Raw genomic sequence first — 15,599 nt, 5'->3', positions numbered from 1 at the left:
GGGTAAGCACAGAGTCTTGGGCCCTGCCTGCTCTTATGGCAGGGTTCTAATGTGCCTTCCGTTCTGGGACACAGCTTAGGACAGGTAGGGAAAGTCACTGCCACCTCAGCTTTGTGAACTTGATGTTTTCTGCTGAGGGAACTCTTAGCAGGGTGTTGTGTTAAACACCAGTCTCTTCTGTAAGAGTGTATCGTTACCCTAGTTTAGAATGTTCCATGATAACTTGAATTCTGAACTCTACAAGGAGGCTGGTTTGCTACTGTATTTCAACAAGGCATGACATATTCATGATCATTTACTCCATCTAACTTCTACACAGGTTTGGACTGTGGGGAAAAATCATTACCACCTTGCAAATTTAGAATCCAATGGAACTGCTCATTAAACATTTCAAAATGATTTTCTCAATTTAGTCATAAAACTGCAACTGTTTTGCTACAAGTTCTCTTTAAAAGGATTCCAAAGAGTTATCAAATTAATGGCTATTAACTAGGATTTCAATGTTGTGTTCTAGATTATTCTGATCTGTAGTTGTAATGAGAACATGACCTATATCTAGCAAGAATAAATTTGAACACTGCAATTTTAAGTCAGAGTGAAACTTTATTTTCCTACAGATTAAGATTTCTTTCACTAATACAAAAAGGCTTTTATAGTAAAAATAGAAGTCAGATATGTTACTTAGTCCATACGATTTAAAGAAAAAGTTTTTATAGGTAACTAAATTCACTTTCTTCCTGTTTTGCTTTTAATAATATCTGATTAGTATTTACCTTTCAATCATTCAAACAAGATCACTGAAGAATATAAACAGTATAAATAGTTTTATTTTTGATGTGTCTCTAGCCATCGGCTGATGGCCATTTTCAAAGTCCTGTTTGGTGTCAGCACCACTGAAGGAAGAACAAGATTCGTCATGGGACTTGTACGTTTCTTTTTGCTGATCCAATTTTCCATTGCTTCCTTTTCATATGAATAGCCATCTAAAAAAAAAAAAACCACACAAATTATTTGATTAGCAAAAAGGAGTTGAACATACCAACTTCAACTGCCAAGGCCGTTATTGTGATTTAAGTGGTAATCTTGTATCACTACTCCTAAAATACTTTTGCCACAACACCTTAAATTCTGCCCTAGAAGATGCATCGAGATTGCACAAATTACCTGCAACAGTGTCAGTATTTTACTGATAATTTTGAACATAAAAACAACAGCAAAGTTCTGTGTCCAAAATTTAGGTGTAGCAGAAAAGAAGAAAGGAAAAGACCCAGGTAGAGGAGAGCGGTTGTGAAGACGAACTGCCTTATTAGAGCTGTCAGCTGTGTGTGAAAAGTAAGATCGCTAACAAGAAGAGCCTTTAGAATACCTCAGCCAAACTTTCTGACATATTTAAAACTCAGGGAAATGGATACCAAGAGATTATAGAACTTATCCCACTAAGGACTTGATAATAAAGGGATTTATGATTTTTTTAAAAAATGCCAAGGGCTGAGGTTTGTTATACACGTTTGTGCAAAAATCTTTGCCTCTGCACATATAAAGACGAGTTTTTGCTTTACTTACTTTTTTACTCTTAGCTCTTTCTCTTCAAACTGAAAAATCTTAGTTCCTGGTTACATGTGCACATTTATTTGCTTTAATTTACAAGCATACAACAGTTTCAAACTAACAGTGTCAATATATGACTAACATAGACTGCGAAAGAAACTTAAGATTTCTTTCTGGCTCTTTGTGTCAACAAGAATAGATCCACTAGGGTTTTCTAACTGAAATACTGTGTTTGATGAAAATCACTTGGAAAAAAAAAATTCTTCCATTTGGTTATGTTACCAACTTGACATATAATTGTGTTAATTTGCTTCCCTTTTTTATCCTATCAATTTTTAGGTCGGTTTGTTTTGCATGATTTAATTCTGTAAAACATTTAAGTGACTGCAAAGTAAAAACTGTAAAACAGGTACATTCAGAGGAGTTTGTTCTCATCCCAAACAGGTAACCATGTATATTTTTATCGTTTTGTTTCTTCTTGGAAATATAAGCATGTGTAAACACAATGCAAACACACTGTTACAGGAGAGCTAGCATATGGTACACTATTTTGCACCTGCTTTAACTATACCCTTTGCCTTTTCATTCCCCCACGGTGGTCCACTGTACAGATGTACCGATGGACATCTCGGTTTCCCATCTTTGCCTTTTACAAATGATGTTGCAATGGACAGTCTTATTTCGGGGGAGATTCCAGAAGCAGGATTGCTGCATTAAAGAGTATATAATTTTGGGGTGCCTGGGTGGCCCAAGTGGGTTAAAGCCTCTGCCTTCAGCTCAGGTCATGATCCCAGGGTCCTGGGATTGAGCCCCGCGTCAGGCTCTCAGCTCTGCCTGCCTCTCTGCCTACTTGTGATCTCTGTCAAGTAAATAAAATCTTAAAGAAAAAAGTACATAATTTTGCTGCATATGCCAATACTTCCATAGGAATTCTACCATTTTTATTCCTGCTACTTATATGATGATTGCTTTTTTCCTGAATAGCTTCACCAAGAGAATATGTTGTCAAACTGGATTTTTACCAGTCTCTCATAAACAATGTTACAGTATATCGGGTAGCTTTATTTTGAGGAAGATAGAACATTTCTTTTTATGTGTTTAAGAGCCAATTGCTTTTCTTTTTCCTGTGAATTGTTAACTATTTGGGGACCATTTTTCTATTAGGCTTTACTTAGATTTTTTTCCTTTTTAAACACTGAGATGTAATTGACATACCAGTTTCAGATGCACAACATAATTCTTCGCTATATTGTGAAATCACAATAGCTCTCATAAACATGCATCACCACACATAATTACGATTTTTTCCTTTTTCTTGTGATGGGAGACTTGTAAGATTTCTTTAAGAGGGAAAGGGGGAGAGGGAGAGGGAGATACAGGCTTCCACATATGCAATGAGTAAGTCATGGAGATGAAAGGCACAGCAGTGGGAATACAGTCCGTGACTTGTAGTGGCGTCGTACGGAGACGGAGGCTGGCAACGCTTGAGGTGAGTGGGGCATCGTGTATAGACTTGCTGAATCACTGTGTGTATGCCTCAAACTAATTGGGTTAATTAGATTTAAATTAAATCCCTTAGCAACTTTCTAATATACGTTATTGCTATAGTCACCATGCTGAACATTGTATCAATTGGACTAATTTCATAACTGGATGTTTTTATTGACTACCTGCACACTTTGACCATTCCCCCATCCCTGCCTCTGGCAACCACCCATCTGTTCTCTGTATCAATGAATTCTGTGTTTTGTCCTAGATTCCACATGTGAATGAGATCATAGGGTATTTCTCTATTTCTGACTTATTTTACATAGCACAATGTCCTCAAGGTCTAGCCACGATGGTACAAATGTCAGGATTTCCTTTTTTAAGGCTGAATTATATTCCATTGCACATATTATATACATTCTCTTTCTGCACCTCATCCACTGATGGACAGGGTGGTTACTCTGTCTAGGCTATTATAAATACTGGCAATGAATGTGGGGCTACAGATATCTTTCCAAGTTAGTGATTTTGCTTCCTCTGAAAAAATACCCAGAAGTGGAATTGCTGGATCACAAGGTAGTTCTATTTTTAATTTGAGGACGCTCCACATTGTTTGCCATAGTGGTTGTACCATTTGACATTCCTCCCAAACAGCACATAAGGGTTCCCTTTTCCCCACATTGTCACCAACACTTTTTTTTATATATATATAGTAACCATTTTCTAACAGTTACGAGGTGACAGCTCATTGTGGTTTGGTAGTCCCCTGATGATTGTTGACCATCTGTATGTCATCTTTGGAAAAATATACGTTCACATCCTCTGCCCATCTTTTTTCTTTTTTTCTGTTGAGTTGGAGTTCTTTATATAATTTGGACATTAACCCTTATCAGATATGTGATTTGCAAATACTCTCCCATTTCATAAGCTGCCTTTTCACTTTGCTGACACTTTCTTTTGCTGTGCATAAGCTCTTTAGTTTGATGTAGTCCCACTTATTTTTGCTTTTGCTTTTGGTGTTACATCAAAAAAATCATTGCCAAGACAGATATCAAGGGGCTTACCAACTATGTTTTCTCCTAGGAGTTTTTTTTTTTTTTTAATTTAAGGATTGCATTTATCTATTAGAGACAGAGAGAAGCATGAGAAGGGGGAGGGTCAAAGGGAGAAGGAGACTCCCTGCCCAGCAGGAAGTCCAATGTGGGGCTTGATCCCAGGACCCTGAGATCATGACCTGAGCCAGAGGCAGATACTTAACCGACTGAGCCACCCATGTGCCCCTCTCATAGGAGTTTTTTGGTTTTGTGTCCTACATGTCTTTAATCCATTCTGAGTTAATTTTTGTAGATGGTGTAAGATAGTGGTCCCATTTCATTGTTTTGCACATGGTTGCTGTTTTCCCAGCACCATTTACTGACGAGGCCTTTCCCTATTGTATATTCCTGGTTCCTTTGTTATAGATCGATCATATATGTGTGGATGTATTTCCGGGCACTTTATTCTGTTTGTATCTGTTTTTATGCCCATACCATACTCTTTTAATACTATAGCTCTGTAATATAGTTTGAAATCAGGAATTATGAGGTCTCCAGCTTTTTTTTGTTAAGATTGCTTTGGCTATTCGGGATCTTCTGTGATTTCATACAAATCTGGTCTGTTTTTTTTTTGTGAAAAATGCCTCTGGGATTTTGACAGGGATTTCACTGAATCTATAGATTGCTTTGGGTAGAATGGATATTTTAACATTCTTTCAATCCATGTCTTTCCATTTCTTTGTATATTCTTCAGTTTCTTAATATATTCCAGTTTTCAGTGTACAGGTTTTTGTTTTTTTTTTTAACCTCCTTGGTTAAATTTATTCCTAGGTATTTTATTCTTTGTGATGCATTTGTAAATGGGAATATTAATTTCTCTGAGAGCTTGTTACTAGTATTCAGAAATACAACAAATTCCTGTGTATTAACTTTATATCTTGTAACTTTGCTGAATTTGTTGATTATTTCTAACAGGTTTTTTGTGGAGTCTACAGTTTTCCATATATAAAAACATGTCATCTGCAAATATAGTTTTTTTTTTTAAATATTTTATTCATTTATTTGACAGATCACAAGTAGGCACAGAGGCAGGCAGAGAGGCAGGCAGAGAGAGAAGGGAGGAAGCTGAGCAGAGAGCCCGACGTGGGGCTCGATCCCAGGACACTGGGATCATGACCTGAGCCGAAGGCAGCGGCTTTAACCCACTGAGCCACCCAGGCGCCCCTGCAAATATAGTTTTACCACTTCCTTTCCAAGTTGGGTGCATTTTATTTTACTTTATTTTGCCTAACTTCTCAGGCTAGAATTTCCAATATTATGTTAAGTATAAGTGAGGAAAGTAGGCCCTCTTGCTTGTTTCTGATCTTACTGGAAAAGACGTCAGCTTCTCATTGCTGACATTGATGTTAGCTGTGGGCTTGTCATATGTGGCCTTTATTATGTTGAGGTACATTACCTCTATACCCATTTTGTTGAGCGCTTTTATCATAAATAGATGTTGAATTTTGTCAATGGTTTTTTGTGCATCAATTGAGATAGGATTTTTATCCTTCCTTTTGTTAATGTGGTGTTATCATGTTGATTTACAGAGGTTGAACCATCCTTGAAACCTTGGAATAAATCCCATTTGATCATTGTGTGTAATCCTTTTAATGTATTGAATTTGGTTTGCTAAAACTGAGGAATTTTTACATCTGTGTTCATTAGGGATACTGGTCCATAATTTTCTTGTAGTGTTCTCATATGGTTTTACTACTAGGTTAATGCTGCCTTTGTAAAATGAGTTTGGAAGTACCCCCTCTTCTAGTTTTCATATGTTTGAGGATTGGTATTCCTTGAATATTTTTAATATCCTTGGAATATAAACACTTCATTAGTTTACACCTTTCCCTTGGATTTTGAGTCCAGGTTAGGAAGTGTCCCCATTTCCATATTATCAAGAAATTTATCTACATTTTCTTCTGGGACTTTTTTTAATGTTTATTATCTCTAATCCATTTGAAAGTTAGATGTGCAGTATAAGAGATGAAGCCAGTGTTACCCTTTCCCATATGGCTATTTAGATGTGAGAATACCGATTTTTAAATATTTATTGTTACCACTGATTTAACATATGCCATTTTTACCATTCACTAAATTTCCAAATGCACTTGGATCAATTTCTGGGTTTAAAAAAATTTTTTTTCCATTGTTCTATTCATGTGCCTTTCTGTGTTATTTACAAAGACTTAAAACATGTTCTATTATCTGATAAGGTTAGTGACACTCCTCTTTTTAAAATATTTGTTTATTTGACAGAGACACAGCAAGAGAGGGAACACAAGCAGGGGGAGTAGGAGAGGGAGAAGCAGGCTTCCTGCTGATCAGGGAGCCCAATGTGGGGCTTGATCCCAGAACCATGGGATCATGATCTGAGCCAAAGGCAGACGCTTAATGACTAAACCACCCAGGCACCCCTATTTTCTAGGTTATTTGTTGTATGGCCTTTCCAGTGGAAGCTAATCATCATCTTCTATATCACTAGGAAAGAGTGACATCTTGTTGACATTGTTTCTTCCTGTCATCATGGTATGTTCTCCATTTGTTCTAAATTTACTTTGCAGGGATGTTCTATAGTTTTCTTCATAACTACCTTGTACATTCAGTCCTCTGTTGTACATTCTTTTTTTTTTTTTTTTTTTTTTTTTTTTTTTTTAAAGATTTTATTTATTTATTTGACGGACAGAAATCACAAGTAGGCAGAGAGGCAGGCAGAGAGAGAGGAGGAAGCAGGCTCCCTGCTGAGCAGAGAGCGCGATGCGGGGCTCGATCCCAGGACCCTGGGATCATGACCTGAGCCGAAGGCAGAGGCTTTAACCCGCTGAGCCACCCAGGCGCCCCACATTCTTTTTTTTTCTTTAAGATTTAATTATTTATTTGACAGAGAGCGAGGGAACACAAGCAGGGGAAGTGCGGAAAGTAGAAGCAGACTCCCCACTGAACCAGGAGCCCTATGTGGGGCTCGATTCCAGGACCCAGAGATCATGACCTGAGCCAAAGGCAGACACTTAATGACTGAGCCACCCAGGCGCCGTTGTACATTCTTTTTTAAATTGAAGTTGGCACACAATGTTAGTTTTAGGTGTGCAACACAGTGATTTGGTAAGTCTATGTATTATGCTATGCTCACAAGTGTGTAGCTACCATCTGTCACCATACAAAGCTATTACAGTGTCCTTGACTATATTTCCTATGCTGTACCTTTTGTCTGCCTTACTTATTCCACAAGTAGAAGCCTATGTCCTCCCCCCCTCTACCCATTCTACCCCCCTTCCCTTTTGGCAACCATCAGTTTATTCTCTATATTTGTGGGTCTGTTCTTCTTCTTGTCCACTTTTTTTTATTCCACATATAAGTGAAATAATATGGCACTTGTCCTTCTCTGTTTTAGCATAATACCCTCTCAGTCCCATGTTGTGGCAATGTTATACTTTTAATTGCTTTTGTTTACATATACTATACTTACACATGAGGGCTATTGTTTCCTCTTTGATTTGACTTGCTAAATGCTGATTGGACTTATTAAGCTATTGTCTCTCAGCTCTAAGTTCATGCATGATACAGAGGACTCCACATGCTGGAGCCAGGATAATGCAAACCACTTTTCTGCTTTACCAGCTGGCTCCTTGTTAGATCTTGCAATTGGATTCCTCTAGAAGAAGGAAAAAACAGTGAAGACTCCTACCAGTGTTGTGCCTAGCCATGGCCTTTCATCTGGCAGGGGAGGCTGGTTATATTCTGCAGATTTTTTGCTTTGCTTCCTTGTAGATACTGCCCAAATTTGTCTTATCCTTCCCCCACTTTAGAAAGACCAGCCAGAAGCTACCCCTTCTTAAAGACTTAAATTCTGGTTCATGGGAGGTTCTGATAACCTCAACTTCCTTTTGTTCCCTGAAGTCCTAGATACGGTAGATGATTTCTGCAGATACAGTGAGTGCCTTTTTCTTTTGAGATACAGTTGACAGAAAATCTACCCTTTTTAGTATACAATTCAGATTCTTAATGGTGATGGTTGTACAACTCTGAATTATACTAATTTCAAAACATTTTTATTACTCCATAAAGAAACCCTGTACCCCAGGAGCATTCTCCCCTCTCCTGGCAACCACAAATCTACTTTTTTTTCTACATCTGCCTGTTCTGGACACTTCCTGTAAATAGAATCATACACTATGTGACCTTTGGTGTCTGGCTTCTTGCACTTAGCAGAACATTTCCAAGGTTCATCCACGTAGCATGTGTAAGTATCTGTTCCTTCTTATAGCTGATTAGCATTCCACTGTATGGATATACCACATTTTATGCATTCAGTGATGGGACATTTGGGTTATTTCCACTTTCTGGCTCTTAGCAATAAGACTACGTTGAGCATTGATATACAACTTTTTGGATATATATCTACAAGTACAATTGCTATACCACATGGTAACTATTTTCAACAGCAGCTGTACCATTTTACATTTCCACTTGCAATATTTCTTCAAATCCTTCTAACACATGTTAGATTGTAGTCTTCCTAGTAGGTATCAAGTGGTATCTCAATGTGGTTTTGATTTTAATTTCCGTGATGATACTGTACATCTTTTCTAGTGCTTATTGGGCATCTGTATATTTCTTATGGAGAAAGGTCTATTTTTTAATTGGTCTTACTGTTGAATTGTAAGAATAGCGAGTAGGAAAATATACTCAATTTTTATTTTTTAAAAAGTTGAGTATAATGAACCTTAATCTTATATTACCATCACACTGGCCCATTAATGATAATGTCCATGTTAATATTATTACTATGTGGGATATTAAGAATTCAGTAACAGTTAATCCATTTGCCACCAGGCTAGATAAATCTGATCATAGAATGTTTTTGACCTTCCAGGTGAAAGGGGCCCAGTTTTTGTGTTTGTTCTGGTAGTGTCTGTTACTTAAATATGGTTAATGTTTATGAATGTCCCATATCTGTTAAAAAACATGTACTTTCTATTTTGAATGTTCAGGGTTTGGTACATAGATCTATTTTAGACTGAAAGATATGATCAAGCCTATTACTGTGCTTTTGAAGTGTTTGAGACTGCACAGCTAGTAATAGCCACCTTCACTGAGAACTGTGGTCTTCAGTGTTACATAGTATTTTCCTGTGTCTTAAAAAAATTTTTTTTGGTCTGAATTCTATTTTTACAGACATGTATGTTACCCCCTTCTTCATTTTTACTTGCAATTGTGTCATTTTTGCCTATCCTTTTATTTCTAACCTTCCTGAATCCTTTAGGTTGGATTGTGCTTTGTTAGCTAATCTCAAATCTTTTTTCTCTTTACGGATGAGTTAAAACCAAACTATAGAATTATGGAATGATAAACTGGTAATATTTATCTTTTTTTTTATATATATCACATAAATAAATTTTCACTATAGGAGCTGGTTTCATCAATTTTAATGCTTAGAGGGGTATTTTTGATCTGCTGATTACCTTTACCCTGGTATCTTCTAAAAAGAGACCGAGAACAGCACTTGGGTGGCTCAGTTGGTTGTCTGCCTTCAGCTCAGGTCATAATCCCAGGGTCCTGAGACTGAGCCCCATGTTGGGCTCCCTGCTCAGTGGGGAGTCTGCTTGTCCCTCTAGTACTCGCTCTCTCAAATAAGTAAAATCTTTAAAAAAAAGAGACCAAGAAAATACTCAAAATTTCAACTCTCCCTTTTACCGTACTATTAGAGCATGTTGTCATCTTTAACTGAATTCCCACAAGTGAATATTTTTTTCCTTCCCTGCTTGTGGATTATTGGTTTCTTGGGTGGTGGTAGTGAATAAAATGTCAAATCAGTCTATGGAGGTACAGGCAGGTTTCCTACTATACCAAAGTCAGCTACACTGGCCATAGTTTACATATACTTCAATATCAGCTTTTCATGGTATTATAAAATAGCGATTCTTTAACCAACAGTTTTCTGCTGGTAACAAATATTTGACAAACAGGAAAAGCAGGAATTTGGATAGGATCTACAGCATCGCTAATGATATATAAGGTTTCACACTGTTACTAAATCTCCTTTCAGAGCAGTAAGAGGGATTATCAGAGCTCCAAAGTAAAGACTCCTCCCCATCTCCACATACACAGTCTTTCATGTATAAATGAAGAGGCATGAAGCATTATTATAATTAAGAATGACACTCCTGGTTCCTTGAAAAATTCAAGCATGAAATTTACTACAACTAGAGTTAGCTTATTTAAATCAAAGGTGTGGTTAAGGGAAAAAAATGAAATTTTTTACAAGTTTGCTTGTTTTTGCTACTTTTTAAAATTGACTTGGTTTTAAATCCTTCCATAAAATTTTTTTATCCAAACAGTACCATTTGACTTTTGCTATAACCCAAAATACCGAGTGCATAAATCAAGAACTGAACCAGCAGGTAGTTCTAGGAAGTAAACAATATTTAATAATTTAATATACTCTGGTGCACAGGTTCATTTCTTTGGTAAAACACCAAAGAAATGATACCTATTATAAGATTTGTTTCTTAGACTTCCATTTCTGGCAATCAAGCCAATTAAACCCCCAAATTTCTTGCTATATTATACTTACATATGTGACTAAAAGAAACATCTTTTTACATGTATATCTGACTTCCAGGTTCAGGTGGAAAATATAAGCTCACTGGCCTGGGCTCTGAATTTATTTTATCTTTGTTCAAGAAAAAAAACTTGCCCAGCACCTCTCTGGAGCTATATGCCCTCTTCCTGCATAGGTAAGGAAGCTCCACACGTACTACTTGACTGAGGGTGGGGCACCTGGGTGGCTTAGTCGGTTAAGCCTCTGCCTTCAGCTCAGGTCATGATCCCAGGGTCCTAGGATCAAGTCCCACGTGGGGCTCTCTGCTCCTCCGTCAAATAAATAAATCTTTAAAAAACAAACAAACTTGGGGCGCCTGGGTGGCTCAGTGGGTTAAAGCTTCTGCCTTCGGCTCAGGTCATGATCCCGGGGTCCTGGGATCGAGCCCCACATCGGGCTCTCTGCTCAGCAGGGAGCCTGCTTCCTCCTCTCTCTCTGCCTGCCTCTCTACCTACTTGTGATCTCTGTCAAATAAATAAAATCTTAAAAAAAAAAATCAAAAACCTGACTGAAGGTAAATACTCAGACAACAAAGAGCAGATGCAGGATTGCACAAACCCCAGAAAATGAACACTGATACAACCTCTGAATATTTCTAAAATGAGAACGAATTTATAATTACTGTTCCAAAGCACTGTTACCTATATTAATTCATTTAACCTGCACAACAATCTCACAAAGAAACAGATGGATGGCCTGAATAACCCCCTATCTCATGTGACCTTGGAGTGACCGAGCTGGGATTGAAACCCGAGCAGGCTGGTTCAGAATCTGTGCCTCTAAACTACAGGCTAAATCAGATTTCCAGAAATGAAAAACTACTGACATTCAAATTTTGAAGCAATGTTAACAAAAAGGTGAAACAGGGTTGAGACAATGCAGAACAGAGGACTGGGAGGTAGGTCTGAGAAAATTACCTAGAAGGGCTGAAGAGATAAGGTATATAGAATGAGAATGGTTGAAAGTTTTCCAGAATTGATAAAAGGCACAGAATTCCATTCAAGAAGCGCTATGCACCCCAGACAAGAATTAAAACTACTATCAAGGAAAAACTGCAACAAAAAAATCGGATTAAACTGACATTATACTTCTACAACAGATGCCAGAGTATGTTCTCTCTATATAATTGAGATAAAACACTGTAAAGACTTTAGAGAAAAGGCAAGATGGTCACATAGGGTTTATTCATTTTTTTCACTTCTGAAATGATGAATTATAAGTGTGAACACTGATTTTTTTTTTTTTTTTACAAAGCTACCTAAACGAATTAACATACTTAGATGTTCAGAACAGACTTGAAAGCCATAAAATAGATGGAACAACTGACTAATGTAAAGTTTTCACTTCCACTCCTCACTCCAACTCCAAAGTAAGTTTGTTTTTTGGTTTTCTATAATTCTAATCAAAATTATGAATTACATTTTCTTTCTTCTTCTTCTTTTTTTTTTGTTTTTAAGCTAAACCCACTGCGCCATACAGGCTCCTCTCCCCTTTATTTTTTTTTAAGATTTTATTTATTTATTTGACAGAGAGAGAGAGATCACAAGTAGGCAGAGAGGCAGGCAGGGAGAGAGGGGGAAACAGGCTCCCTGCCGAGCCCAATGCGGGGCTCGATCCCCGGACCCCGAGATCATGACCTGAGCCAAAGGCAGAGGCTCAACCCTCTGAGCCACCCAGGCGCCGCTACATTTTCTTTTGTAGCATAACAAGATCCTAAAATTTATTTAGTGGTCTGAATGGGCAAAAATTGGGCAAGCTGATTTTTAAAAAGATGAGCATAATTCAAACTAAAAATTTAAAAATAGGCCAGTACCTACCAGTATTAACATTTTATACAATTGGACTATCTAAATAAGTGTACCTGTGTATACACTACATGACTGAGGATTTTCTTCTGCAGAATTACTTGGAAAAAGATGTCCATCAACAAAGTGTGAGTTAATTTATGGCACATTCATACTAGGAAATACTGTTCTGTAGTGTGACTGCAGTAGTTCTGAGCATACTAACAAATACTATCTGGTATGTTAAGTAAATTTGATTTTTAAAGTTTGTATCATATCCTTTTGTCACAGGATAACATTATAACTAGAAAAATATCTGGAAGGATATATCAGAATAAGAACCAGCCTCCACATTTTCAAAATCTGTATTTCCCTATTGGCTGTTTCTCACTGAGCACATGCTGCTTTTTTTTTAAAGGATAGATGAATACGAATACTGTGTAAGAATGCTTCTAAGGCAGTAGTTTAACAGATACAATGTACAGAGGTCTTCTGAAACACCAGGGGGAGAAAAAGCTAAAAAAGGCATATAATCAAATCAGAAAAATTCAGCAAAGGAGAAAACAGGGGCTAGAAGAAAGCAAAATCATATGGAAACATGCAGGAAGGAATTAGCCCAGATAGATCGATCACAATATGCAGAAATCAGTTCAAATCTATTAAATCGTTAAAAAAAAAGTTTTTAGCTTTATTTACTCTTTACACTCAAGGTGGGGTTCAAACTCACAACTCTAAGATCAAGACTAGAATGCTCTACCAACTAAGCCAGCCAAGCATCCTGAGGACAGATTTTTTTAAAAATTCAATTTCAACTATATGCATGTTTCCCACAGGGAATGCCTCTAAAAGTAATACAGGAAATCTACAAATAAAAAGATGGCAACTCTCCCTGGATTATACTATGTGGAAAAAGCTAATCTCAAAATATTATTTACTGTATGATTCCATTCATATAATACCTTTGAAATGACAACTTTTAGAAATGGAGGACAGATGAGGCCTGGAGGTGTGAAGAGAACAGGCAGATGACAGATATGAAGGTCTGTAGGTTTGGAACTGTTCTGTCTTGATTGGTGGTTGGTGCTCAACCCTCCAAAGCGGACAAACTTGTAGAACTTAACAACACATGCATGGAACTGGGGACATCATCAGTGTCCATATCCTGGTTGTGGTATCAGATCATTTTGCAAAATGCTGGCAGCAGAACAACTGGGCAAAGTGTGCAGGACCCGTTATTTTTTTAGAACTGAATGTGAATCTTGAAAGACATAGGCAGTACTAAACATAAGGCTAGGGAGCAACTAGAATTCTTACATACTCCTGGAGGGGGTATAAGCTGTTTCAGCCACTCAGGGTAAACAGCTCTGGGTAATAGGCTGTACAGATCTAATCTCTGGAATATACCCAATAACAATGCACATGTGTATTCACCAAAGAAGAGGAATAAAAGTTCACAGCAGGCAATAATGATAGAATGGATCGTTTGTAGTATATTTACACAGAAAGATTAATAAATTACTGTGTTGGATAAACAGCATGGATAAATCACACAAACTGTGCTTAAGGCAAGAAGCGAGACCCCCAAAAGACGTAGTTTATGATTCAATTTAGATAAACTTAATCAGAAGAGCATTTTTATCCATCTATAATGTTAAAAGTTAGGAAATGCGTTACCCTTGGTGAAAGATTATGTGAAAATTCAAGATGTATTCTGTTTGTTTTAAAAGTAGACTGAAAGAGGGGTGCCTGGGTGGCTCAGTGGGTTAAAGCTTCTGCCTTCAGCTTGGGTCATGATCCCGTGGTCCTGGGATCGAGCCCCGCATCGGGCTCTCTGCTCGGCAGGGAGCCTGCTTCCTCCTCTATCTCTGCCTGCCTCTCTGCCTACTTGTGATCTCTGTCAAATGGATAAATAAAGTCTTGAAAAAAATAAAGTAGACTGAAAGAAAAATACCATGCAATTATAAACAAAAAAACAAGAGAATCAAGATTAAAACAAATGATACAATTCAACACAAAATACACTAAAATGATGCCAACAAGAATATCTTAAAAGTAATAAAAATGCAAACCTCCGAGAGAATACTCAGAAATCTAATTTGATGAAGTAACCTATTAAAAGCTATATTTGAATTCGTAATTCAAATCTCCTATTAGGAAACTCTCCTACAAAGAAAACTCCAATATCTCTTATGAACACAGATATAAAAATACTGAAAATATTAGCATATCAAATCCAGCAGTAAGTGAAGAAGCCAAACCCTAGAGTCCACAAAAAAAAGTTCTAAAATCAATTTAGCAAAGTGGCAAGATACAAAATCAACATACAGAAATCAGCTGTGGTTCTATACACTGACAATGAAGAATCCAAAAAGGAAATTAGGAAAATTCCATTTACAAATAGCATCAAAAAGAATTAAAGACTTACTTATAAACTTAAGGAGATAAAAGACTTGTATGTCAAAAACTACAGAACATCGCTATATGAAATTAAAGACACAAAGGAAGGAAATTCTGTGGTCATGGACTGGAAGACAATGGTTAAAATTCCCATACTACCCAAAGCAATTAGAGAGTCCATGGGAACTGTGATCCCCATCACAATTCCTCTCAAAATGCGAAAGACATTTTTTTGAAGGAATAGAAAAATCCATCCTACAATTCATATGGAATTGCAAGAGATCCTGAAGAACCAAAGCAATCTCAAAGAAAAAGTTGGAAGACTCCCATTTCCTGATTTCAAAAGTTACTATATACGAAACCACAGCAACCAAAGTGGTGGTACGGCATAAAGGTAGCTACGCAGCCCAAGAGAATACAGAATTAACCTGCCAACATATAGCCTAGTGTTTTCAACAAGGGTGCCAAGACCATTCAATGGTGGAAGAACAGTCTCTTTAACAAATGGTGCTGGAAAAGTGGATATCTGCATACAAAAGGACAAGTACATGAAATACAAAAATTAACTCAAAATGGAACAAAAACCCAAATGTAGAAACTAAAACAATAAAACACTTAAAACATAGGGGGAATGCTTCATGACACTGGATTTGCTAAGGATATCCTATGAATATGATCCCAACAGCACATGCAATTAAAAAAAACTGG

General features: G+C 37.2%; 1 protein-coding gene across 5 annotated transcripts in view; it reads right to left on the bottom strand.

Annotated features, from left to right (window-relative positions):
• Positions 1–586: 586 nt before the first annotated feature.
• The window catches only part of WDSUB1 (WD repeat, sterile alpha motif and U-box domain containing 1), a 47,520-nt gene continuing 32,507 nt past the window's right edge, over positions 587–15,599 (bottom strand). For all 5 annotated transcript variants that reach the window (XM_080798619.1, XM_080798621.1, XM_080798622.1 and 2 more), the window contains one exon: positions 587–983. In XM_080798619.1, coding sequence (XP_080654745.1) covers positions 826–983 — 158 coding nt within the window. In that variant the 3' untranslated portion in view covers positions 587–825. The remainder of the gene's footprint in view (positions 984–15,599) is intronic.

Source organism: Martes martes, assembly GCF_963455335.1.
Source record: "Martes martes genome assembly, chromosome: 3".
In the NCBI taxonomy this organism is placed as follows: Eukaryota; Metazoa; Chordata; class Mammalia; order Carnivora; family Mustelidae; genus Martes; species Martes martes.
Note: the sequence above shows the minus strand (reverse complement) of the source record. Positions and strands in the feature narration are given on the sequence as shown.